This window comes from Triturus cristatus, chromosome 5_2 (genome assembly GCF_964204655.1).
Source record: "Triturus cristatus chromosome 5_2, aTriCri1.1, whole genome shotgun sequence".
Classification (NCBI taxonomy): Eukaryota; Metazoa; Chordata; class Amphibia; order Caudata; family Salamandridae; genus Triturus; species Triturus cristatus.
Genome location: NC_140588.1, coordinates 506,471,579 through 506,499,421, shown reverse-complemented (window position 1 = coordinate 506,499,421; position 27,843 = coordinate 506,471,579). Strand labels below are relative to the sequence as shown.

At 42.5% G+C, this 27,843-nt stretch overlaps 1 protein-coding gene across 3 annotated transcripts in view; it reads left to right on the top strand.

The window, feature by feature from the left end:
- The window catches only part of ITPRID1 (ITPR interacting domain containing 1), a 607,194-nt gene that overhangs the window by 534,071 nt on the left and 45,280 nt on the right, over positions 1 to 27,843 (top strand). For all 3 annotated transcript variants that reach the window (XM_085607528.1, XM_085607527.1, XM_085607529.1), the window contains one exon: positions 25,349 to 25,431. In XM_085607528.1, coding sequence (XP_085463654.1) covers positions 25,349 to 25,431 — 83 coding nt within the window. The remainder of the gene's footprint in view (positions 1 to 25,348; positions 25,432 to 27,843) is intronic.

Genomic DNA, 27,843 nt, shown 5'->3' with positions numbered 1-27,843 from the left:
AGGTGCCAGCAGAGCTAGGGTTGAACATCTACAGCTAGGCACTTTGCAAACAAAGGGTCAGTTTTCACTGTGAAAATGTGGTGTGTCCACGTTGCGGTTTGGGCCATTTCCTGTCGCAGGCACTAGGCCTACCCATGCAAGTGAGGTACCATTTTTCTCAGAACATTTTGGGGAACCCGGGGTGGGTGGGAATTTTGTTGATCCACACAGATTCCAGAACTTTTCACCACAGAAATGTGAGTAAAAAGTGTTTTTTTAACAAATGTTTAGGTTTGCAAGGGCTTCTGGGTAACAGAACCTGGTGAGAGCCAGTCAAGTCACCCCATCCTGGAATCCCCTGGGTGTCTAGTTAATAAAAATGTATAGGTTTGCTATGTTTCCCTAGGTGCCGGCAGAGCTAGGGTTCAAAATCTACAGCTAGGCACATTGCTATAAACAAGTCCGTGCCTAGTTGGCTTTCTGCCGCCCTGGCAAAAACACTGTGGCTAGTTTTTTTCTGGGGTGGGGGCATTAGTATGCCCATTCTGGGCAGCCCCCACACCCAAAAAAAGCCAGCATAATCGTTGGCGTCTAGTGGGCTTTTTTCCCCCCCCTGGGTGCAGATTGGGGCTACTGACCCATATGCCCCCCGGGGGGGAAGGAAGGCTGTAGTTTTTGCGGGAGGGTGGGGGCATTGGCATGCCCATTTTGGGCAGCCCCCACCCTAATTCAAATTTGCCCAAAAAAATCCCTGGCTTCTAGTGGGCTTTCATTTCCCTCAGGGGGCAGATTGGGGGCGACTGCCCCATCTGCCCCCCGGGGGGGGGCAGAAAGGCTGTAATCTTTGCGGGGAGGGGGTAGGGGCAATGGCATGCCTGTTTTTGGCAGCCCCTACCCTAATTCAAATTTGCCCAAAAAAAATCCCTGGCGTCTAGTGGGGTTTTTACCCCCCAGGGGTGCAGATTTGGGACTTTTGCCATAGACTGCATCCTGCACTTTAATACTTTGTCACTTTGAACTCAACACAATTTCTTACTTCTCTTTCCACGATCAAGTCCATTGATGGACACCAGTATCCTTCCCTGATTCTCTCCTTTGTCTTTGATTGGCCCATGTGACTTGCAAGGGCGCTGTCAATCAATCAACCAATCAATCAATCAATCTCTTTCTTAACTTATGAGGTGGTACTAATTTGCTACCTCTTAGCAAACAACCCATCTATCTCCTCAATTTACCTGTCTCCTGCCAAAATTCTGAAACATCATCCTCACCTTTACTTCTGTTGACATAACACAAGTCATAACTTTAATGACCTGTTGTGAGAAGTTGGCCTGGCATATGCTGGTCATTAGTTAATGTGGCCATCGTGCACCAGTCCAATTCGACTCTCATGGTAGATAGGTTTAAGACAACCTTTTAAAGAAAGCTATCCTAGTGGTAGTGGAGAGCAGCCTTCAGGCTAAGTCTCAGAGGAATGTAAAGCAGCTTGTTTTACCTTATAATCTCTTGAATTACCAAATGAAACGACACCACACAGGTATATATATCAACTATATATGTATTTATTACTAGACACACTCTACTAATCTCTTCATGAGATTAGAAGTCAGGAACATATGCAAATATCAACGTTTCACAAAACGTTAAGCACAAATATGGCTGGGGCCCTAGGGGCGTACCAGACCATATACTAAAAAAGAGGTTTAGGAATGTCGACTTGCAAGGGGACAAGGCCTAGGGCCTTTAGAATCACTGGGGCCTCACTAATCCACCCAAGGCAGGTAAGTAAAGGACCCACGGGAGACGCGTGCAGTGTGAGAAAACAGTCGAGGGTTCCATATTGATTTCAATGGAGCAAGTCGCGGTTGGAATTTTAAAGTTTTAGAGTACTTCTAGAGAGTCTACAAGCAAGCCACTTACAAGGTAAGTAGTTCGAGGGCCAACACCCACAGGAGCACCGGAGTGCACGAGTTACCTCACCCAGGGAAACTGGGTGCATAGGTGTCTTTTGGTGTCGGGTTGCGTCGTCGTTTTCAATGGAAGCCGAAGAAGTTTTGCTGCTTGTGAAGACTGGAGAAGTGTCGGGTGGAATCCAAGGCTGGATTCAGGATGAAGAAGACCTGAAAGCAGAAGGGACAGTGTTCACAGTCACTTGCCAGTGACCCGGGGCCAGGAAGATGGATGCCCACGGTAGTTGGGTGATTTCAGGTGATTCACGGGTGCCTTGACTCTTCAGTCACGAGGTTCAGGAGGCGTCGACGACAACCAGGAGCTGGATTCGGAGTGTCCCACAAAGTTTGCAGCTTACTGAGGTGTCAGCAACCGTATTGGAGCCAACAAGCCTTGGCAACAAGTCTCGTGGAAAGTGAAGAAAGTCAGCGGTGCAGACCAGCAAGGTCTGAGGGACTCACCCAGCGAAGGTAAGTCAGGGCAGGCCTGGAGCAATCAGGGGAGACCTTTGGTTTGAAGAGAAAGTCTTCAGGAGACACACCAGCCAGTCGGCAAGGGATTGCAAAGACGCCTCGTGAGGATTTACTTCACAGGAGCCTACGGTCACTCGGGACGAGGTAGGCCTCTAATTTTCAAAGGAAATCTTGCTGGAGGCTTGGATCACATATGGTCCAATGCACAAGTTTGTAGAGCATCGTGAACGGGTTGCACTTGACAATAGTGCACGATACTTGGGTATTGCTGTTCCTCGTCACTCGTGGGGTCCACTTGCCTCAGCTTTGCTTGGGACTCACAATGGCTGTCGAGAAGTCAGGAAATCTACTTCCGAGGCTGCAGGGACTTCGGACTCCAGCAGGAGCGGGAAAGTTTGTGACTGTTGATTCAAGTTTTTGGTGCCTGCCAAGCAGGGGAGTCACTCCTTGACTCCAAGGGAGATTCTTCAGTCTTCCAAAGGTAGTGGAACGCCAAAGGTCCAGGATTCTCCTTGTAGAGCGTCGTCCAGGGATATCTGATTTGCAATGGCAAGGTTTCCCTATCTTATACTAAAGGAAAGGGAGGGACTAGCTCTATGATCACTCCTATGGGAGGGTCAGGGGAGTGGGTGGTTACACCCACTTCCCTTTGTCCAGTTTCATGCCAGAGCAGGGGCAGGTAGCGGTTTGAGCTGGCATATGCACAGAGGAGCCTACTGCTCCCCCAGTGCAGGACCTCAAAGCTCTCTAGGAGTGCACCCACCCAGCCCCAATACACTAACTCCTGTCTGGAAGGTGGTTACACCTCCCTGTGACAGTATGCCTATTGTTGGGCCTCCTCCACTGCGAGTTTCAGTCAGCAGCAGGAGGGCAGCCCAGTGTCTGTGCTGGTGGGATCCATTTTGTGATGCCAGGGCTCTTTCAGATTTCTACCGTGTTTCCACAGTAGGTACATGTCTTCCCCTCTAGAAGGGTGGGATCATACTCCCACACCAGTTACTAGTGTGGGGGTATGATTCCAAGTTGTTTGACACCAAACACAACATGTTTTGATGCAGTCATACCAAAGTTAGCATTTACCGCTAGGTTATAATGCACTTAAGAGTATATGGTTTAACCGCATCCACAAACAGCCACAGAGAATAGACTCTGCCAGCTGCAGAGGGGCCCTGCTCAGGCAGAGGCACCCCCTCACATTGTAAACCAAGCACCCTGCCCTCAGGATTGATAGGGCCTGCCTTAGGGGTGACTGATAGGTTTATATGTGTGTGTATGGTTAGATATAGGGAACCTATACCTCAGTGAGGAGTGCTAACACTACCTCACCCAGGCTGCAGTAGCAGGCCTGTGGTGTCAGATTTAGTCTGCTTACCAGTGGTGGCATAATACATGCTTCAGCCCCTGGTACGTCTGTGAAGTACCTATGCCCTTGGTACCTAAGGTACCATATACTAGGGGCTCATAAGGTACCACAGCATCCAATCACTAGTGCATCTAATATGCACTCCAAGTTGTTTAGAGAGAACAGAGAGATTGGGGCCCTGATTAGCAGGGACCCAGCCAAACTATAGCCAGAAACCAATGTTAACATCAGAAAAAAGTGGGGGCAACATAAGTGCAGATCCTACTCTCCTACACCTGTATACACACAACTTCTTGAAGTTCCTTCTTCCATTTATCTTCTTGAATGACTTTTTTTGTAATCAAACAGACATTCACTTCCTCATAAAACTTCTCACAACCAAAATATTCATCTCAGAGGTCATTATCTTCCTGCCTCAAACACGTCCTTGAAAGACAATCACCTTGCCAGTTACTTGCTCCAGGGACATATGACAATTCTAAGTTAAACTCCTGAAGTGCAACCACCTACTTACGTATGCGACTGGAAATTTGCTCTATGTATTTCTTTGTAAAAAAACTATTTGAGCGGCTTGTGATCTGTCTTGATTTGAAACTTACGCCACCACAGAAGCTTCCTTAATTTCCTTACTGCTGGGAAAACTGCCAGGGCCTCCTTCTCAATAACTGAATAATTGTTTTCGGCACCTCCCAATCCATGTGACCCAAACAGAACAGTCCTACATACACCCACTGACTTTTGAATTTATTAAAACAGATCCTAAACCTTTGGGCTAGCATCAGTCATGGCTATAGTCTCAACTCTCATTTCGAAAATTCCCAGATTTGCAGCATTTTCCAAACTGGATGTCACATCGTCCAATTCTTTCTGGGATGTCTCACACCAAAATAACTCCATGCCTTTCTTTAGAAGCATTCCCATACATTCAGTCCTCACCGCAAACTTAAGAATTAACTTATTATGAAATTCTGTCATCCCCAGAAATGTTAGCAACTACTCTTTTCTCCCTGGAGACAAAAGTTCCTTAATTGCCTCCACCATGCTAGCTTTAGGTCTAATACCAAATGCCCCAAGTACTCTATTTATGAAATATTAAACTTCTTGTTTCCATGTCAAACCTACTTTCTGCATTCTCTCCAAACCATAACGAAACCTCCCATTGTGCTCACCTATGTTAGATACAATTACCAGCATATCATCCTGATAGACTATCACCCCTTCTATTCCCTTTAACAATCGCTCTATAGCTCTCTGAAAAACAGAGGCCACAGATATCAGTCCAAACTGCATCCATAAACACTTATACATGCCAAAAGTTGTTGCATTTTAAGAGGTTGTCTCAAGTTGAATCTGATGGTACACTGAACTTAAATCTAAAGACGAAATTTTTTTGTCACCATCAAGAGAAGTCAACATCTCATTGATGTTTGGCTATGGGTAGTAGTCCACCTCCTCAGACTTGTTGAGTTCTTTCACTTCCACACACAATCTAGTTTTGCCATTGGCTTTTCGTGCCATTAGGCTTCCACCTCTTGTATGATCCCATTGTCTAACAATTTGTTTAATTCTTCCTTCATACTCTTCCTGACAGAAAAGTGAACATTCCAAACTTTGGTAACCTTTGCTTGGACATCTGGCTTAATATGAATACATGTACATAATTTTTGAGACAGCCCAATTGCTCTTTAAATTCTTCATGAAACTCATTCAACAATTCCTCACAGCTGTCTGAGATAGTTCTAATCATTGATATAGCTCCCACTTTGACTGCAGATTGTTCATTGAGATCCAGATAGACTTGAAGATCGCGTTGGTGAAACCAGCTTATAAGGGAACCACCCTTAATTAAGACATACATTTTCCATGGTATGATAGGGTTCTTTAAATTCTATTGTCCCCCAAAACTACCCTAATAGCTTGACGATTCACCCCATAACCTCTAGGTCTGATATCTAGCTTCAACACCTTTACCTTTCTTTTAGGTTTTTGCTCATAGCAAACTTTGCGTACCAACGTTATTTTTGCACCAGAGTCGAATAAACTTTTTACTGGTTCACTATTTATCCATAAGGTCTCCAGGGACCCTTCAGATATGCATAACTTCATGTACTACATCATCTTCATCGTCTTTACAGTCTATCTCTCTGACTTTCTTGATGCTGCAAAATGATTTGCAACACTTTAAGAAATTGACCCTTCTTCCCGCAAGTTCTTACATGTTGCTTTCCAGCCTGAGCACTCCTTAGAATTTGCCATATGACACACATTACCACATCGGAAACACCTACCCTAAAACAATTTACCAGCCTCGCTGCGTGTACCCACTCTATCTTGAGGTATCTTAACACCCAATGTCTTATCTTGCAATGTCGTGTTAGAATTCAACTTATCTTGTACCAGCTTGACCACTACCTTTTCACTTTTGGTTGCTTGTGATAAGTAATTGCAAATAATCTCTACACATCCTGCAAAGAAGGATTATCTTTTAGCCACACAGCCTCTTTGGCCTTTTCCACTGTACACCCTAACATAAACTGATCCCTTAGGCATTCTTCATTGGATCCACCAAAAGCACAGGTAGAGGCTAACTTGCGTGACTCAGTTATGTATTGCTCAACCATCTAGGAGTCACAGTTAACATCAAATCAAGTGCATTTCACCATGAAGTTGTGCAAGGATGCACATGTAAACTTTTCAATGTGTGTGTATCACAGCAAAGAGGGGTGTCATATCACACACTTATGAACTTGCCCAAGGATGCACACGTAAATGTGTAAATGTGTATCAAAGCAAGACAGGTAAAATGCCAGTGACATGCACTTGTTCATTCAGAAATGTGTGTGTGCATATAACAACGGAACATGCAAATTGGTGCTAAAAAATTAAGACTTGTAATAAACAGAAGATTGCCAATGAAGTGCACTTGTTGATTCCACAACATATGTGGGTATCACAGCAAAAAGAACGCTGCTCACTTTTCAATATTGTTGCTGTGCTCCGCACTAGTAGACTTAAACGTGTGTGCCTATCACAGCGGGACAGGTAATCCTCCCTCAAGTACTTTAAATGCGACATCCCTTTTTAAGGTACCCCAAAGCAAGAGGGTTCCTAGACATCTGCAGAGCATCCATGTACTCCGGCAGGATGAATTTGATAGCCGCCTTTAAATGTGCAGTAGGAGCTGAAAGCGTATGCTCGAGAGAAAGTAGGTTCAAGGGTCTGCAAGCAAACGCTCAAGAGAAAGCAGACTCTTGGAATGGCATCAGCAGACTACATGCTCGAGGCACCAGCAAGCTACCATTAAAGCGGGCACATCTCACAGTCGCTGCAAAAGTTCAGTAAACATTATCATGCTCCAGCTTCATTGTCGACATACCACTTCTCACAGTGACTTTTGTTCCTTTAGGCAGTTTCTTCCCTCTATTGCGATTGGCCATTGTGTTATGGTCTCACTTACTGGCTCTCCTCCCTATGTCGTGGGTTACATTCAAACCGCTCGTCGCAAATGTTAAAGTGACTACAGGCAGCATACGATGGAGATCTTATTTATTAACATATTCTTAACATCTTCTTTATTAAGTATAGAAAACATGGAAACCCCATCCACATTTACAGCTCAGGTCTGCGTCCACCCTCCAAGTGCCACCAATACAATTATATCTCCACAATCCAGTGATGATGTGTTGGTTACAGATAACACATCAGCACATGGTTACAGAACACTTTAGGTCGCACTTAGTAACTGTGACCTCAGTTACAATATACCGCACCCTGTAGGATTCAAGAAATATTACAGGGCTTTGTACATAAGCAGATGAAGCAGCTGCTGATTATGAGGACGGGCATGACTAGGAAATTGATACTGATAAGTGATATATGCGCAGTTACTAAAAATAAAATAATTTTGTTTATAGATAAAACGTGTATTTACTTAGAATGATATTTATTATTTGTGTGGGAAAATGAGCACAGTTATAGGAAATAACAAGCTGCTAATTAGGAACATATTGGATTTGCTTAAAATAAAACACTGTAAATTGGAATTAATGGTTATATTTAGGAAAATACAAGCTGATGTTTGGATACCCAATTGGTTTATTTACTAAAATAAAAGCTGGTATTTCGGGTACAATTAATGCATTTTCAGACAAAGGCTAGCTAATATTAGGGACAGGAATATTTGTGTTTGTTCATTGAAAATGCTAAGCTGATATTTTGAAGCAAAATTTTCAATGCAATAGCAGCATTTCCTAGGCCATACAAGGTCATATTTTGTTGCTGTGTTAGTCTATCCCTGAATCACATGATGTTATTTCATGACTCTTTCAATACATGTTGTGCCTTTATGTAGATACAAAACTGTTATTTAAGGCATAATCATATATGACCATTAGACACTGGCTCGGCTGCCAAGGTTTGATTACTCAGAAGGAGAAGAGGGAGGGAGCTCCAGAGGTCTACTGTCTGAGACGGAATAATCTCTCCTTTTGGCAGTTTTCCTTCCAAGTAGCTTTTGTTATATTATTTGAAAAATAATCTGCTAAGAATGATTTGGATGAAAACATTAAAGGCACTACAATGGAGAGGTGAGCTAAGGCCCCTGATGCATTTTGAAAAATGATTGAAGGTCTTGTGACTTTTCATGCCCATATTATTTGAAGTCCCAGTCCATGCCCTTCCATAGTTGGCAACTTCATTAGGAAATTATATTTTCAATGCTGTGCATTTGCCCTATTTTTTTTCAGAAACCTTCATATAGTGTACCTTACAATTTAAACTTTAAATAACTCCGTACACTCTGAGTGTTAGACCCAGCTGTTTCTGGCTGGATGGGACACATCCATGCCCGACAGAATCCACTGTCGTAGATAGAATGAGTAAGATACCCTTTTCCGATAGCCTGTGCTCACCCTTGGGTAGTTTACCACAGAGCAGTCAGGCTTATCTTCAGCGTTAAAGTGTAAAGTATTGGCACAACACCACCTTCAAAACACACTGAGTACACTACAAAAAGACACCACACCGTATGTATAAAACACTGGTCTTTGTATAACACACACATTGAAATCCAAATGACATACACATTGGATATATGCTTTACAGTTATATGCAATTGTCGAACTCTCCCATTAGCAGCAGAATGGCATGAACATATATGTACAGGTTTTGACTACGTCTCGTGACCCAGCCCCTCAGATACTCAAACTACACCAGTCAATGGTACACATTGCATCCACTGTTGATTGTCGGGGCCACCTAAAGTGGAAGGAAATAGTTACTTGGTTTCGTTCCTTCAGATTAAGCCTTTTGGCACCCAGCAGCACATTAAGCCTTCAGGCACCCAGCGGCACCTTCACAAGTGTGGGATCATTATCACCCCCCCCCCCATAGGCAAACGACTGTGACACCGGAAGCTGGTGCGCTTCCAATTAGGAGAAATGTTTCACCTCTGGTGGAGGTGCGATCTGCAGTTGCTCCAAGCAGCCAGCCTTGGGAGCCCACAAGACACAATGAGACTCCTCAGGTCCAGCCACAGAGTACAGAGTATCTTCTGGCGTAGGTCCAGGTGGTGGGAGCCATCAACCTCGAATGGAGGTTGCATTGTCAGGTACTGTCATCCTCCCAATTTGATGGTCACAGACAGTCTAGCCTTCCAGCTCGGGTCCCGCAGACTTGGCAGACTTGGCATACCCAACATTCCTTGGACACCACACACTACGGAGTGCGAGCTAATACAGTTTTCCAGTTACAACCGTGGGCCCCTTGGACTCTCTAAACTTCCCCAGCACTCCTTAAACTCCTCATATTCTGGCACCCCAGGGGGGGCGCTGATATTTATGAGCACAGAGTGATTATGGCGCACGTCAGGACAGTCCTTGTCCCAACCACTGATCACTTCCAACCATTTCTGCCGCACCCTGCGTGGGCCTTTCAATCTCGTTGAAATGAGGAGATATATTCTGTCCCTGGGATCTCGTGGAAAGGAGGCCAGCCAACCGGACCTTGGAGAGTGATTAAAGACCCAGGCCACAACAGTTGGCAATAGCTGCAGGCCAGCAACATTCAGGCAAAATGCACCAAGTGATAGTCTCTTTTCTGTAACGCGACAAGTCCCAGGCCACCACAAGTCTGAGGGTAATCCAGTTGCAGTCCCTCCTGCCCCAATGGTTCCTCTTGTTGATGTCCCAGCGTTGAACCAGCGTAGTATAGTTCCAATCTCAAAAGCATCTGTATCTCCTGAGGGCAGAGGCCTAGAAGTAATACTCACTGTTGCAAAGTCATCCTTGTGCCCTGGGCACCCCCCATATTTTTTGCTTACTGGTACTGGTTGTAACTGACTGTCCCTGGGCTCTGCATAAATAGGCCCAGGGCCTGTGCTATACTGAAAAACACTTAGAATACAGTGAAAACACCTACATACACTAGGGTGCACTATGGGTTAGGGTAGCCCTATGATTGTCATGACCTCCCATATCGGGCCATAGTACACAATAGGGCGGGGTATTACAACTACCTTTAGGCCCCTAGTATATAATAGGGCATGGCAGTTTGGAGGCCAGAAGCCCTTTCTGCACTTGCATGTGTGCACTGCTAAAGCCCGAGGTCAGTTTAAAAGCAGCCATGTTTACAGGACTGTTATCATGTAAATGGTGCCCATATTCGACTTTGGTGTTTCGGGCACTTACAAATTAATAAACTACAATATTTTGGCATATTAGGTACCCCCAGGGTTTACCCTAGTTCTCCCAGGGGTGGGAGGTCAAATACTTATAAGGAAGACCCTTATAAAATAGGTTTTATATGCCCTGGGGCTAGTGAAATTGCACATTTCACTTCCCTCGATGTAGTAAAGTGCTTCTCAAAATCGACTTTTTTGCTAGGACCACATGGGTTAACGTGGCAAGAAGTTATTAATTAATAACTCCCGTCAGGAAACACAGAAATATCCTTCAAGGACTTACTACAATGGTATTGATAAATTGAACAATATGCTATTGTTGAATTTATCCTAAAATGTACAGACAATAAGTTATAAGGCATTCTTGTCTGTAAGCCAAAATTCTGCCTTCAGTGATCTGTCCTGATTGGTCAGAGTTTAAGTGGATTAGCCTGGTTGCCTTGATGAGGTGATAAGTAGCTCCTGGGCTGAAGGAACATTCTGGGAGGAGAGGGTTCTGCTGCATATGAATGCAAGAGCATGGGGGATGGGTCGCAAACCATAATCTGCAATAGAAGGAGGGGACAGGGAGAAGAAGACAGTTTCATTTACAGCCCTTCTCGTGGAACCCAGCCAGATGGCAGGCTTAAGGAAGGTGTGTACAGATGCCAGGGGAGGGAGAATAAGGAGATGAGCCATCTTGGAAGTTGGTTTAGCCAGCTCTTGCCTCTCTGCTGAGCTTTCAGCCGTAGTAAATTTTGGAGAAATAGTGCTTTCTGGGAGACCATTGTGCCACACTTTGGAGGAAATGGTCATTCTCTAGGGTGTTGCCCTGCACCTCATTGGACGGAAGTACCCTCCTGTGTGACCTCAAAGAACACTGAATAAGTGTCTGAGAGGGGCAGTGCTTCTCAGCTCTGCTGCTTGAAACTGAGAGAAGAAGGAGGATTGCCAAGCTGGAATCTTGATTTGCACTGCCAGGCCATGCATTCTTACTGATTGCACCTGATGCATTATCTGGAACTACAGCCCTTTGTATGTACATTCTTTCAAGAGGAATAAAGAGTGGGCTTCCTGCAGGCTACAGGTTAACAGAGCTGACCTGCATCAACCCCACCAAGAATCCCCTGCCTGGAGTGTATTCAGTGGACTTTTAAGGGTGTTATCCAGGTTCATTGTGGGAATTGTGGTCCCAAACTTTCAGAACCACCTTGGAGATTCCAGACCCTTGGATTGTGTTTTGGACGCTTTGGACCCTCAATAGGAACTTCAGGAAGAAGTTCCAGAAGTTTGGGAACGTTTTGTGAACTTTTGTGAAGAAGCTCCAGAGGATGATCGACTCTCACTCACAGAAAGGCAATCTGGCGAACCCTCACCGAATCTGGCCTGCTGGAGGAGGCTGCACAATGTCTGGTGAGAAATTCTCCAGAAACGTTTCTAAGTGTGAAGGTAGAATCTTGACCAGGGCCTCCCGCTTAGTGTATCCGACCAGGGATCCATCGTGGTCGGCCTTAAACTTTAACTTTGTCCCGGTCAGAGGCGACCAAGTATCCAGAAGTGGTACTATTGCTTTCTGAGCACTAGAAAGTGTTTCATCTTTACAAATTCATATCCCTGGCTCCCTACAGTGGATTTTTTTTTGTTCATTTAAAAGATACAAATATTTCCTATTTTTATAAATTGGTGTTGGATTTTTATTGTGTGTTGTGTCTTAATTATTTACTGAATTGGTGTTTTTAAATGCTTTACATACCTGTCTCTGAAGTTACGCCTGCCTGCTTGCAGCCAAGCTACCAAGGGTTGAGCATGGGAATAATTTTCTGATACCTATTCTGAGCCCTAGTCTGTGTTAGTGACCTTATTGCCAGTGGCAGATGCATATTTGCCACTACTAATAACCCACTTTCCAACACCCATAATGGCCTTTGAAGATGAGATCAGTTCAAAGGGCCTCATTTGAAATGCACAGTCCCTTTCCTGCTTTTTTGTTGTTATAGAATTTTGAAAGAACATCCCTGATTTGGCTAGGAGTGTATTATCAGGTGGCTCCATAATTGTTGCTGATAGCTTATGACTAGAACTTCTTTCAATTGAGTTATCTTCGCTTGAGTCACTTGGCATACTAGAAATGGATACTCCTGTCTCATAAATATCTGAATCAGACTCGGCGATGGATACTTTGGGCTCCAAAAATAAGTTTCTGTCTGAGGAGGATGCAAGTGCCAATTGCTCAAATCCCAGGGGTTAAAATGAGAGTATAGATTTAAGGTCCTTCTCATCTTGTATTGTTGTAGGTAATATTATATTTTCCGTCTCATCTATTTTAGAAATTTCTAATGATTTGTTTTGCCCGTCCTTAGATATAGAGGCAAATATGTTAGAGATCCAGGGTTGGAAATCTGTCTGTTGGCCAGTGGTTTTAGCAGCTGCTTTCAAATTCTTAATGGTCTGTAATCTCTTAGCTTTTTTGGCCATTAATTCCATGTTTTCATCGTCATTGGCCCATTTTTCAGTAGCCATTGTATTATCATTTAGAATTGTTATCTCATTGCTCTCCATTTTATCTTTGTCTTTTTCTTTAACCTTATCTTTATTTGCGTTTCTCTCCGAATTCTTGTCAGGGGCCTTTACCGTTATTTTTTCAGTATTTTTATATTTGTTTTTATCCTTGGTTTTGGGTTTTTCCACATTGCAGTTGCTAACACCTTTTTTTTCGGTTACTTTTTCTTTGGCCTTTGACCCTCTAGTTTCCGGTCGTTGCTGTCCGTCTTTAACCTTTTGAGCATTTTCATCATTTTGTTTCTCTAAGTTTACTTGTCGAGATAGTTCCAGTGTTTCTGGAATAATTGGCTCAGTTTGTTCAGATGACTGTTGAGATATCTGTTCAGGTACTGACTCAGATCCTTGTTTGTCAGCCCCATCCCATGCCCTAGCATTATCCGACATGTCATATGTCTGATTATTACTCTGTAACCTGAAGGAAACTGAATCTGAAGTTTGTCAAGTTGGCTTCCTGCACCGCTTTGAATATGTAAGTCTTGATGTTTTTAAAACGCTTGATAAGAGTGTCGACAGTACCACAGCTGACGTTCTACAGTTTTTTTTAATGGCGATAGATCTTGGGCAGCCTTCCTTTTTGTAGGGAATCTTTCGTTTGCCCCCCCCAACAGCAGCAGAGATACTGCAGTATTAATCTTGATGAGCGGGTTCTACGGGGGGGAGCTGTCTGTGCTGACTGTGGTTTAATCCTCACAGACACTAGAGTGCCTGTTGTCGAAAAAAAGCCGCCCCCCCAGCTTTGAATAAACCTATAATCTGGCTGACACACTCACAAGCCTCTCCAAAACCTTCCGCAGGTGAACTAGGGTTCGGTTTGTCCTGGTGTTTGTAGCAGCGGCTGCCCGGTGAAGGTTCCGGTGAAATTCCCCAGATAAGCAGATTTGCAGATTAGCACAGCGCTCCTCCTCCTCTTGCAGCCAACAGGTTAACAGCCAGATTAGCAGTCCATAGGTAAGGTAAAGTTTTCAAGTTTTTTTTTTTTTTTTACATCGGCAGAGTGCTGGGTTGCAAAATGTGAGGCAGTGCAGGCAGGGCAGAACAGGGCAGACAGAGTAAGGCTATGTGAGATATACTGAATATTCACAGAGTACGATATGAGTGATAAACGTAGCAGCAGCGACAGTGGTCAGCACATGCGGATTACTCTCATCAAGGGAGGAAGGTAAAAAAAATATATATTTTTTTTTTTGTCGGATAATAAAGCAGTAAAGCAGTACTCACGATTGATCAATATATCCGCCTCCACTGAGTCTCTAAATCACTCCTGACTTGATCTCAAAACCATCACTTGATCAAAACCAAATCCAAACATGTGGGGTGTGTATCATACTCCCACACGATACCATATTTTCCTCACTGCCAAGCCGCTGCCGCCTCTCAAGGTTTCTCATCTGTTTTCTCATCTATTTTTGATTCGTTTCTCAAAACAGCCAGGGGTTTTTCCTTTTCCTTCCGAGCTGTACACCACCGCCACAACCGGCACGCTCGGCAGCTACTCAAGGAAAATACTGGACTCGTGAATATCATGAGTAACGTAGATATCAGGCTAAAATCGGCGCCTTTTAATCCTTTAGTCTTTTAACCTTAGCCGTTTAGCCGTTTAGCCGTTTCAGCCATCTGATCGTTAAGTCTGGTTGTTAAGTCTATTTAATCGTTAACTTCCATTTTGCAGCATCATAACTTCTTTGGGCTATTGGCATCTATTAACAGCTAGCGGTGTACGCAATTTTTCAATCCTTTTTCGTGATACCGACAACCGCGTTTAAACAACAATAGAGGGATTTTCAGAGAGGCTGATCAGGCACACGGAGTAGACCGCCGGCACGTCCTCTCGCTCTCACTCCGACACCATGACACGCCTCCTCCTCCAAAAAAGAAGGAAAGAAAAAGAACAAGATATAGAACACATCGAAAAATATCATACGATGAAACTACTAATCCTAGGAGTAATGTGGAACTTCATGAAGAAAAACCAAAGTATACACAGAATGATCCAATATCTCAAAATCCTCACAATTCTGATTCTAATGAATGCGCTATGGGGGCCTTAGAGGAGATGATCCCAGTATAAAGGGAAGAGTGTGATGATAGACATGGAATTGCAGATGAGCCATCTATGAGTGAACTGTTTAACTCCATTAAACTTTTTCATAAAGGTGTTAAAATTGATAGTAATAGGACTCAGGTGGCCATTCAAAAATTGCAAGATTCTGTTTATAAAATTGGTCAAACATGCACTGAAATATCGAATCGTATGGCCTCTGTTGAATCCCGTACAGAAAATTTAGAATCCGATGTCATTAAACTCCAATCCCAGGAAAAAGAGCATGATGGCATTATCAAAGACTTGATGCAAAAGGTCGAAGATTTAGAGAATAGAGGCAGGAGAAACAACTTGCGCTTTCTTGGCATTCCTGTGGGCGCTGAGGGTAAAGATCCTAGAGGGTTCATGGCCGATCTACTAAAAACTACCTTTCCGGAACTACAAATCTGGGATATGAATAAAGAGATTCAACGAGCACATCGTTTCCCCTTGGCACTCCCGAAGACTTCACAATATCTGAGAGCAATGTTAGTTTATTTCGGGAACTTTATCTTAAGGGAAAAAATTTACGATATTGCCAGACCCTCAAATAAAAAAGAATATAAGGGGTTCACCTTTTTCGCTCGTCCGGACTTTGCTCACGCCACAGTAGAGCGAAGATGGCGAATGAGGCAACTTTTCACCCCTTTTGAGCAAATTGGAGCAACCGTATTTCTGCAAAATCCGGCTCGTCTTAAAATCATCTATAAAGGAACAACTAAAAACTTCATAAGTGAAATTCAGGCCGAATCCTACTTGAAAGAAATTACTGAGACAAGTAAGCATAATACCGGAAAAAAACACAGCGGCACAGAAGAAAAAATGGTCACTAGCAATATATTGATATTGTTAAAGAGAAAGAGAAAGAAGAGGAAGGGGAAGAGAAAGGGAAAAAAAAAAGAAAAACTAAATAGAGGTAGAAAGTATTTTACTTTCTATAGCTTGGGTTATGAGGATTACAAAGTGAAACAACTTATTTATTTATTTTAATTTTTATTTTTTTTGTCTCTCTTTCTTAACCCAAAAGTATATATTGCTGATCCGGCTGCACGGCTTGCCGGGACGAACTGCTCTCACCGGCTCCTATACTTGGGTGCTCCATGACCCAGGACGTCTCACAGGGAGGTGGGGTGGGTGGGTGGCAGGGGAGGTTGATGGTGGACGGGGGGTTAGGGGGGCAGTATCTAAAAAAATAAATTAAAAACAGAATCAGAATTAAGACAGACATCACTTTTTTTACTATACTAGAACTACTCTTAGGGAACAAGGTATTCATATACAAATTAACTTTAACATACCATTATTGTTACTTAAGATTACTGACATACTATCGGTTACGAAATCTAGGATTATGGCAAAGTTAACTATTCGAACTTGGAATGTTTCGGGCCTATTAGATAGAGATAAACGCCAACGGTTGAGTGAGATAATATATCAAAACCCAGTAGATATTATCTGCCTTCAAGAAACGCATCTACCCTGGGATAAGAGACATCTGCTAAAAATCAGGGGGTATAATCTATTAGCATGCACTTGCTAAAAACTTTCTGGGTCAAGCTACCTACAAATTAGCAGATACTCAGGGCAGATGGGTTATTATCAAACTGGGCCAAGGCATTACTATTTGTTCTATCTATGGATCTAACCAAGATGATCCGACTATATTTGAGTTACTTGAGCTTGAATTAGCATCAATACAGGGCCCACTTATTTTATGCGGCGATTTAAATATTTCATTAGGCCCCCAATCTTGTAGCAAGATACGTCAACATTATAAAGGCCGTAAGCCCCGAGTTTTTAAAGCTATTTCTAGACTCTGTGACAGTTTTGGTTTAAATGATATTTGGGAGCTTAAAAATTATCCGGATCCCGGCTACACCTATTATTCTTGCCCCCATAACAAATATGTTAGAATTGATTATTTTCTTATCACAAATAATCTGGTAAAAAATGCCTCAATTATTAAGGAACCTAAAATCATCTCTGACCATAATGCTTTAACTCTTACAATTAAGCTTATATCTATTAAAAGGGAACGATATAGCTGGACTTTTGATAGGAAGCTATTAGCTAACATGGAATATATTACTCACATTACCAATTGGACTCAAGAGTTTTTTGACATGAATAGATATAGCGCCTCTAGGATTGTAGTATGGGACTGTTTTAACCCCTTCATCGCTCATGACGGAGCCACTCCGTCATGAGCCACGGGTGCCGTGTGCTCATGACAGAGTGGTTCCGTCATGCTGCGGCCGTTGGCCGCCGCTCCTCCCACGCTGCGCTGATTCCCCGCCTGTGCGGGCGATTAGCGCAGTGGGCGGAGTCATGACGGAACCACTCCATCATGAGCACAGCTCAACCGTGGCTCATGACGGAGTGGCTCCGTCATGAGCACAGCGCCACCGCGCTGCCCCCAAACCCCCCCCCAGCGCTGCAGCGGAATTCCCGCCACAGCGAAGGGGTTAAAGCGGCTCTAAGAGGCGAAACAATTAGTTATCAAGCTAGAATACGGAAGGAAACTAGTAAGAAGTATCAACAACAACTGGCTGCTCTGGCTAGGGTTGAGGAAGAACATACGGTGCAAATTGCACATGGTGATAACGGGAAAGTAATTATGTATCATTTGTTGATGCTAAAAACTGACTTCAATTCTGGCTTGACTCAGAAAGCTGCTGAGATGTATAAAACACATCAAAGAGAAATATATGAGAATGGAGAAAAGGTAGGCAAACAACTGGCTTTACATACATGCCAACAAATCTCTAATAATGCTATTACTAAGATAAAAATGGGAGCACAGACGTTTACACAAACACCTGATATAATTAGCGCATTCCAGCAATATTATCAAACTCTTTATCAGCATGATATTATAATTAATGGGGCAGATTTAGACCGGTTTTTGAATAATTTTCTCGAACATCCAGAGGTAAATAAGACTTTAGACGACAATATTAGAGAAGACCTTGAGAAAGAAATTACACTAATAGAAGTTCAAACTGCCTTGTCTTCATTGGCCTCTGGAAAAGCGGCAGGTCCCGATAAAATTCCTCTCGAATTATATAAAATTCTTAGCCATATCATATGTCCACTTATTCATGATCTTTTTTTAGGGATTCAATGGAGCGGTATTTCACCCGCTTCATGGAGAGAAACAAATATAATTATTTTTCCAAAAAAGGGTAAGCCTCCGGATCAACTATCATCCTATCGTCCAATTTCCCTAATTAACTCCGACTCTAAATTATACGCCAAAATTATCGCTATTCGGCTCGGTCGGGTCATTGAACAGCTTGTCTCCCCATGGCAACATGGGTTTATCCCCGGTAAAGGCACGACTGATCATACTCGGAGAGTTATTTCCCTGTTTGATATAATGTCTGCAACGGGAGGGCAGATGTCGATGATTCTTTTGGACGCCGAGAAGGCCTTCGACCGGGTCTCCTGGAATTTTTTATGGGCAGTAATGACACGCTATAATTTTGGCCCCAAATTTGTCAAATCTTTAATGGCTATGTATATTGAACCAACAGCAAAATTACAAATAATGGGTTCTGAATCAAGTATAATTAGAGTATCAAGAGGCACACATCAGGGTTGCCCTTTTTCCCCAATATTATTTGCCCTTTATATAAACCCTCTAATTTTGAAACTACTAGAGAATTCCCGAATTATACCTATAGTGGTTAATCAATATAAAACTAAAGTATTGGCATATGCCGATGACATCGCTGTATTAACATCGAACCCTTCTGAGGCTATGTCTGAAATAGAGACAATAACACAAATATTTGGACTTTATTCTGGATATTCATTAAATAAAGAAAAAACAATTATGCTCTGCACAGACAATATCATTTGTAACGATCGTAGGAAATGCGATAATGCCACATACCTTGGTGTTCGCATAAGCCCCGATATTATACAAATTCCCTGACTTAACTATGAACCCTTATTAAATACTATAAAAAAAGATCTAGACCGGGTTGATAGCCTACAGTTATCCATCATTGGTAGAGGTAATTTGTTTTAAATGAATATTCTTCCTAGGGTGCTCTATTTATTTAGAGCTATTCCTTTAATACCTGAGGAGAAGGCCCTCAAAATATTGGATTCCGGTATGTCTAAATTTATGTGGCAACAGGGTAAAATTAGAAGATCCTTGAAACTTCTCTCGCTCCCTCAGAACAAAGGAGGATTAGCAGTTCCAAATATCTTGTTTTACCTTTGGGCCTCATTTCTCCAACAGATGGCTCCGCTTCTTAATGTTAATCCCAAACAAGAGATTTTTGAAGTCGAATCTCTCCCTTCTATCTATGAGCTATCCCTCGGCGCAAAAGTTAAAGGTCTCTTTTTGAGACAATTGGAGAGAAGCTATTATAAAAAGATTAAATTCAAAGTTATTTCTAGCGCATGGCAAATATGGTTTAAAATAACAAAATATATGCATATTTCAAAAATTAATAGATACTCTCCTCTATGGCACTCTAACTTATTACCTGAACTAGCCTATGATGTTATCTCAAAGAAATGGCAAACTATTGGTATTTTTACTATAGGTGACTTTTTGGGTGTGAACCCAGTCTCTACATTTGCAGATTTACAAAAGAAATTTCATATCTCAAATGGACAATATCTTAAATTTCTGCAGATTCAATCCATTATTAAATACAATGCCCCCAATTTTGATTCGGGGAGAATTGAAATTATTGATATTATTGGTAAAAATACGACTAGAATAGGTATAATTTATGGATTATTGCTGGATAAGCTAGAAGATGACATAGAACATACTGAAACTGTTTGGGCAGAGAAACTCGACAACCCAAATGTAGATATCGATATGAGTCTTTACCTATCATCATGTCTCCTTATGTCAGCTAGGTTAAAAGCACAGACTTATAAAACTATATATAACTTATATTTTACCCCGGCCAAATTATTTACCTGGGGCAAAAGAGAGAATGATCATTGTCCTAGATGTCATAAAGGCCCCGCTACATTAATACACATGTTTAGTGGGTGTGATCAATTAACTCTCATTAAAAAATGATTTGTGAATTTTGGAATGAAGTGTTCGGCCATAAGTTACCTGACTCCCCCACGCTATATTTGTTAGGCACTGATAATACACTTAGCCTAAATAGGGATGAAGAGGCCATGCTTTTTATTGGAATGGCGGTCCTTCGGATTATATTAGCAGCTCGGTGGAAAGACTCAGACCCGCCATGTTTTCAAGTGTGGCTAGCCCACTTTCTTGGTGTTTTTAACCAGGAAAGCGCTTTCTATTCTACCAGAGGGGTAAAATCGGCTATGCGTGGCAAGGTGATCTGGCAACCAATTATTAATTGGAGAAAAGGGCTCTGCCTAGATTGAGAATAAATCACGGTTATATCCCTTTTTTTTTTTTTTTTCTCTGATTTATTTTTTATCATAATGAGAATGTATTATAAATGAAAAGGCCTAGATTATACTTGAAAGTGTTGGTATATTGTATTGTACATTATCTTTGTATTTTGGATGTCTGTTTCTTCTGGTTCTGAAAATAAAAAATAAAAAAAATAAAAAAAATGAAATGCACAGTCCCTCTCTAAATGTTGTCCTGTCTGCCATCTTATCCTGAGAGACTTGTCTTTAGTGGGGCCAGGACCTGTGCCTTTGAATGCAAGTGCCAATTCCACCCCCTTGTATCTGTCCCAGGAAGGCTCTCGGTGTCAGAGATCTGCAGTTTACCTTGAGGCCCTAGTTTATGGCAATCTATCAGGAATGTACTAGCTGTCCCCCCAGCACCCAGATGAGGATTGGAGACAGTCTGACAGGCATATAGAGCCACAAGCACAGAAATGCCCACTCTCTCAAAGTGGCATTTCCACATTAGTGATGTCGAATCCACTTGCACTACCACAGAGGACTTGCCATTACTAACTCATCGATATCAAACACTATACTGCCACTATACTGCACATTGGAAATGCTGCTCAATAGCCTTTCCCCTGATCCCCCATGTTAATCAATGCGGGAAGCAGGCCCCACCGTACAGAACACACCATCGGGTGCCATTCACTACCAGTGCATGTAGGCACATGCCCTGCCTCTTCCTGACACCGCACTCTGCCTCCAGGGAGTACTCCAATGTAGTGAGAGACATGCAGAACCTGGCAGGTAGCTTTTTAAATGCCAAGCCGAGTAGAAGTAACCTGCACCGGGCAAACCTGTGTTTAAAGAGCTATCTCCGTGGGTGGCACAACTAGTTCTGCAGGCCCACAGGGGAGCATTTGGGTTACATGCCCTAGGTATATGTCTTACCCCTAGACAAGGGACGTACAGCTAACTCAAATCAACCAATCATGTATACAACAATCACCAGTAAGTATATGACAAGCTCAGCGCTTTGGCACTGAATTGAAGTGTCAAATCCTCTCAAAGTCCTAAGGCTAGCACATAGATTAGCAGAAAACCAGGAGGGACAAAAGCAGAAATTCGTGGGAAAGCACCATAAAAAGGGACATTTCCAACTCTGACTCATTGCAGCCTGCCACCTTCTCACAAAAAGCATGAGTTGCCTTGTAGCAGTAATACGGCCTTTACACTCACTAAACTGAAAATGCTGCACGTCAGTACACTCTGCTAATAAAATAACATCTAATTTCGGTATTAATCTGGTTTTGGTAAAGGCAGAAATGAAAGCCTTCCTCCTTGCTCATTCTAATGCACGTATTACTGAATAAGGCCACGCGGGCATGTCCTGGCTCTGGCAGCCCGTGCCTATATTTGGAATGGAATTGCGAAGTGTGCCAGTGTTATTGCTGTAAATAAGACCCTTACATAAAACTGCATAGCACCTTTCATAAACATCAGTGCCAACGATGTATTTGCTGCGCATGTTTAGTGTATTAAATGTTGTGTTAGCAGCAGCCTGAAATTATTATAGTTTAGTTCTGGTATTCTAAATACTTTATTATCACTAGATGGCAGTAGACAGTAATATAAGCAAGACCCTTTTGCAGCCAATGTCACCTTGCTAATTTGATTAGCTAGTACATAGGCGGCGCACTCACTTTGTTGATTGCTGCCATCTGCTGGCCATATGTAGGTAATGTGGCCTAAACACATTTTAAGGGCGAAGTGGAAGGAAAAACACACGTTTTTTTTTTAACAATAAACCCGTGTTTTCGCTTCCTTCTGGGTCTGTTTACCTATTAAACTAAAACGTTACGTGTGAATTGTTTGTGTCTACAGCAGACTCTGCCCTTCTCTCATGCAGAATAGACTGCCCATCTATTCCAGTTGTATCACAATTATTCATGTCACCAGTGACTTCTTGAATGAAACGAATTCTCCACAAATCAATTGAAACGCATCAACGTCGCGTGTCTCCTGCTTTACTAGCTCTCATTTTAAACTGTCTAAATTGCCGCAGTTAGGCAACAGCCCAGAGAGAGGAAAACATGATGAATTTTAAAAAAGTGTTGACATTACCGAGACCTATGTATATAAATCACTCAATATTTAATAAGTACTCCTATCACTACTTAAATTGTGATGAAGTTTCTTAACATGTGCTCCATACTTTTGATACAATCATGTATGATGTTTGTTTCATGCGTATTACACATAGTTGTGCTTAAAGGAACAGTGTCCTGGAGCTGTGTATATCATCACACTCACAAACTGCGACTGTTACAGATTTCAAATAGTATTCTTTCAGAATTGCAGGAACGTCCAAAATTTGCTCTGCACGTAGAACTGACCGTTCGGGAGCATGATCTGACTTTCTAAGTAGCCTTTTTGTGATATGGGCCTTAGATGAGCCATCTGAATCAGGCAAGATCTCTGACAGGTATTTTAAAAAAACATTTTGTGTGGCCGTCTAGTTTTTTACAATTAAATTAAGCTATCTTATCCACTCGATAGCACATGCGAAAAAACAGAGCTGTCAGTAATAAACACAACCTCCATGTCACGTTAAAAAGCCAGCAGCAAGGAGTAAGATTTGAGAACGCGCATCTAGTAATATTAGAGTTTTCAGTTCGGCCGCGGAGCGCTGGGAGAAAGAGTCTCTTTTGGCTTCTCAATAGATGACCTCACAGTCACGTGGGACACCGCAAGTAAATAAGGGCTGGGATGAGAGTAAAAGATTATGTGAGAGTTTTTGTCTTCGATTTATAAGTCATTTTTGGTACTCTTAGCACCCGATTATCATGGAAAGCCATAAACCTGCAACACCTGTAGATTTACTACCTTAAATGGGCCTAGAGTTAAGACTTTCTGTCATTCACAAAAATTGCGCCAGTCGCAGTTGTCCTGGTGTGCTTCAGGAAAAGTTTAGAGAATTAACCTGGCTATGCGTTTGTGTTGGTAAAATTAACCCTGCTGTTAAGTGACACCAGCTAAAATGTGAGCACCCTGTGCTATTGCATATTTATTTTCCTTCACAGAGTAAACCCCTCATGGGCGTAGTTTCATTGGGGGCATTTGCCTCTCCCCTCAACAAAGTCATTGTACAGTTGGAAGTTGGGCTTAGGGTCACTGAGTTGGGCTGGGCAGCATCGGTGGTGGGTTTCCCCTTGTGATTCATCTTAAGTGAGGCCCACGCCCCTTTGATTCTAGGAAGCCCTCAGGTTGAGCAGTCCCTCTCTGTCCTGTGCACTCAGTACCGGCCTTTAGCAAGGGCGAGCTGGGCCCACGCCCAGGGCGCTGCTCTTCAGAGGGGCGCAGGAGCTGCCTGCTATTTCTCCCTTGACCTAGCTCCAAAGGAAAGCGTGCTTAAGCACTTTTTAGGAAGGCTGCTGGTGCCCGCGTCCTCATTTGCTTTGGTTTTCTTCTTGTGGAGCCCCTAACCTTCCCCGCCTTCAGTTGCTCCTCCAAAGTTTGAAGCACAGAGATAATTAAAGACGAGGGAGAGCGAGTGCAAAATATGGTTTTGACCAGGGCGCTATCTAAGCAAAGGCGGGCTCTGCATGCACTCCATGGTCCAAGGTAAGCAAAGGTAATTATTCTACGATGCTGACACCTTATGGCTCTCGCCTAACCTGATCCACAGCATCCTTTCAAGGTGGAAAACGGTGCGTCAGCCCAACAGAAGAAGTTTGCACTATATTTACCATGATGGAAAAGCAGCGAGCAAGGAAGACTCCCATGGTCTTTGTGCAACTAGTTGTTCTGTGTTTTGGGGAATGAAAGAAATTTGAACTGAATGATTAAGACAAAAGTACAGGACTCCCCCTTGTGTTTTTATAGCAGGAAGCATTACATATAGCAAGACTTAGATCCCTTAGATCCTATATCTGTCAATCCTTCCCAACTCTCCTTCTACCATGGCAATCCTGACTTTCAGTCCTCTGGTATCCAATGTGCAAACATACATTTACGTTTTTCATAAATACCCAGTTGTCGAATATTGGAAATACACCTTTTTTAATTGTTGGACGGTTGAGTGATGGAACACTTAGAACTAAAATTACCCACTGATTTCTGTCATGGTGCTATCCCCCACCACCCCACCACCTCATCACATTTTGTTTTTGATGTACACATGCAGAATGTACTGTTTTGTGGCTAGCACTTCAAGCTGGAGATGCTTTGGATGGAACACAAATGTTTTCTGAAAAGCAGTATACTGTCTCTTGGAGTTTAGTTCATGCTATAAATCAAATATCTTGTTTTGTACATCAGGTGCGTTTGTCCACCAAGTTGTCTTGGTGGCATTGGACCCTAAGACCTGAACGTTTTTACACCTACTTCCTTGGAGCAGGCATATAACCTTATGAAGTGTCGAATGAGGTGACAATTTTCTACAGCTGACAGTTTCCAATAGCATGTGCCCAACTTACCAGTCTTCTACTGGCTATTGGCAAGTTCTTCCTTTACAACACAAAATGAGTGCATAGATTTGAAGGGCTTCAAGCATGAAGGTTAATTTTTAAAACACGCAATTGACTACTTTAACAGCTAAAACCTTTAAGCCTAATTCTGGCTATTCAGCCACCGCACCTCTGTTTAATGAACGATCTTTCTTAGCAGACTACACTGTAGCTATGGTTGGGAAATCCCAGACTCACCCCCCCCCCCCACCGAATCTCACTGACTAAACTACACCCCGAAACCCCTTCTCCTACGCCAACTCGCTTAAGATTGTCTTGCGTACTCCCTAACACAATGCTCGCACACACACACACTCCTTTAGACTCATGACAGTAAATGACTATTGACAGCAGAGTATTCTAATATGTTTTATCCGATTTATGCTGTCAGTTTCATGCTCTTTTTTCTTGTTTCAGAGGCTGAGATGATGCGAACCAATAGCTGCCAGTCTGACAGTAGTGGATTTCTAGAGGAACCGGTTGAGCCTGTAGCTCTACAGGTCTGTGATTCTGCATCAGTTTCATACTGGATATCTTATGCCATAGTTATATGTCTCAGTGAAGTCACAAATCGTTATCCATGGAATTGGGAAATAAACCTCTGTTTTAATTCTCTCTATGATCAAATCAGCACTTGAGATGGCGTTGGTGTGCACAGTATGCACAATTTGTAGACTTAGAACACCAGCCATATCCATGTCAGTTATCTAGCTTTAATGTGAAGCTCACCACTGCTTCTCGACTTTCTCTTGAAGGTGGACCCCTGGGTTAATGGATGCTTCAGAAGGAAGGAGGTACAGGATTACAGATCCTACTGCAGGGACTGGGGATGAAGGCTATGGGCATGGTAGGCATGATAGTGTCAGCTAAGACAGCCATGACCGTGTTTATATTGTTGTCCATCGGCAAAAAAAGAAGAAAGTCACAACATATATGTAAGCTATCTGTATGTTTTGTAGCTGTAGATAGATATGCACCTTTTTATAAAAACTATTCTAAAAGAGTATACATTTTGATAACATTTTCTATCACCTCAATTTGTCTTTTCGACATATGTATATACAGACTGAACAAAGAGGGAGGCTCAGCAATAGGTGGTCATACCTGCCGGTCCACCCTTAGGTCCCTGTCTCTCCTAAGTAACGACACTGAAAATACAAAAAATAATGTGGCGGAATGGATCAGAAAACTTCTTATTTAAAAACCAACACCAGAACGTGGTCCAATATGGATTGCTATTGATAATTATTGTTTCTGGATTTTTTTCGCATCCATCATAGCAAATAGGGTATGAAGGATTGATGTTGTTGTACAGATATATGTGTTGTTTTTTGTATATATAATGTGTGTATATATATTTGTGTGAATTGTCCCATTCAAAAAATATATATAAATATAAATACCCCTTTGGACCAGGTTCTGGTGTTGGTTTTTAAATAAGAAGAATTTTTTTGGATATTAATATCCATGTGAGGGACTAATTTAATGTTTCCTTAAAAAAATAATCCTTTTTCTGATCTATTCCGTCGCATTATTTTTTGTATTTTCAGTGTCTTTCTGCCCAGATGCGGTCGGAGTACTAGGGCAAATCCCCTTCATATTAATAGTCTTCAAAGAAAAGAAGCGTAGACTAGCCCTTGACGGCTCCTCTGCCACCGGTCCATTGTCTATCTGTTTCTCTATTCCGGTGAATACTGCATCCAAGGACTGCATGAATGGTCTGATAAAGTGAGACCCTCCATACAGCACTTCAAGGTGTTGGTCCTATCCTAGAGGCTGAGGTGTCCTTAGCACCTCCACCCAGGCTTAGATTTAGCAAGGCCAGGCCAGACCTTGATTTTCTCAGAGGATGTGCTGGTAACAATGGTCTTGAGGCTGAAACTTGTCTTGAGACTTTGGGTTCCACTCTCTCATTGGCTGTGGTAGCTAGGACTTCCACAGTGTGTCCGTTCCGGTTTTTGTCATGTCAGATTTGGGTTTTGTTGATCTGAGAACCTCTGTTCTGGTCCCTCAGACAGTGATGTTGGCTTTCAGGGTCATTCAGTTGTACTGGTGAGTGGATGGTGGTTAGAATTAATCTTAATGCCTTTTCACTGAGGAGGCTTGCAGGGGCAGTGGTTGGAGCTACAATGTTACAATCATTCAAGACCCAGAAGCAAAGGACACATTAGATAATTAGATGGGGAGACAGTTCTTTCCTTTTCTGAATTTCAGGCACTAAAATCCTCTATTTCATCCAAGAATGTTGAGTGAGGAGGGGTATAGGAAGCCTGCCCACAGAGACTTCTTTCAAGCAGTAACTCCCCTCCTGCTAAGACCAAATATATTCTTTCAAGACTGACACGTGGGGGTGATTGGAGGTATCATTTCTACTTTGTGCAGACATAAGAAATCTCTTTTCTGTTCTCTGAGTCATATTTTTCATCTCCATTTTGTACTCTTTATCATTCGTTTGTCTAACGGTTTGATTTCAGCCTCTTCCCTCGACTAAGATAGCTCAGCGTGTTTCATGCATGTTGGATAGGTCAGTGAGTAACCCACACGCTCAATGTTCAAACATTAGTTTGGCTTACTCGCGCTGAGGTTAAATAATTACTATCTGGCACATGCATCATGCTGGGATTTTGCGAGTCCTTAATTGCGATTATTAAGGAATCGCAATTAAGGAATTGCACAAGCCTATGCATGTAGGAATCGCTAAAGAAATAGCGATTCCTACACATTCCTTAATTGCGAGTCGCAAATTGCGAGTGCAATTAAGGAATGCCATCCCTTTTTATTCCTATGGGCCTCTAGGCCCATAGGAATGAATTGGAGATTGCATGAGCAATTTGCGAGTACCAGTAGGTACTCGCAAATTGCTCATGCAATTTCAAGGGTGCAGGGTGTCAAAATGACACCCTATTGCACCC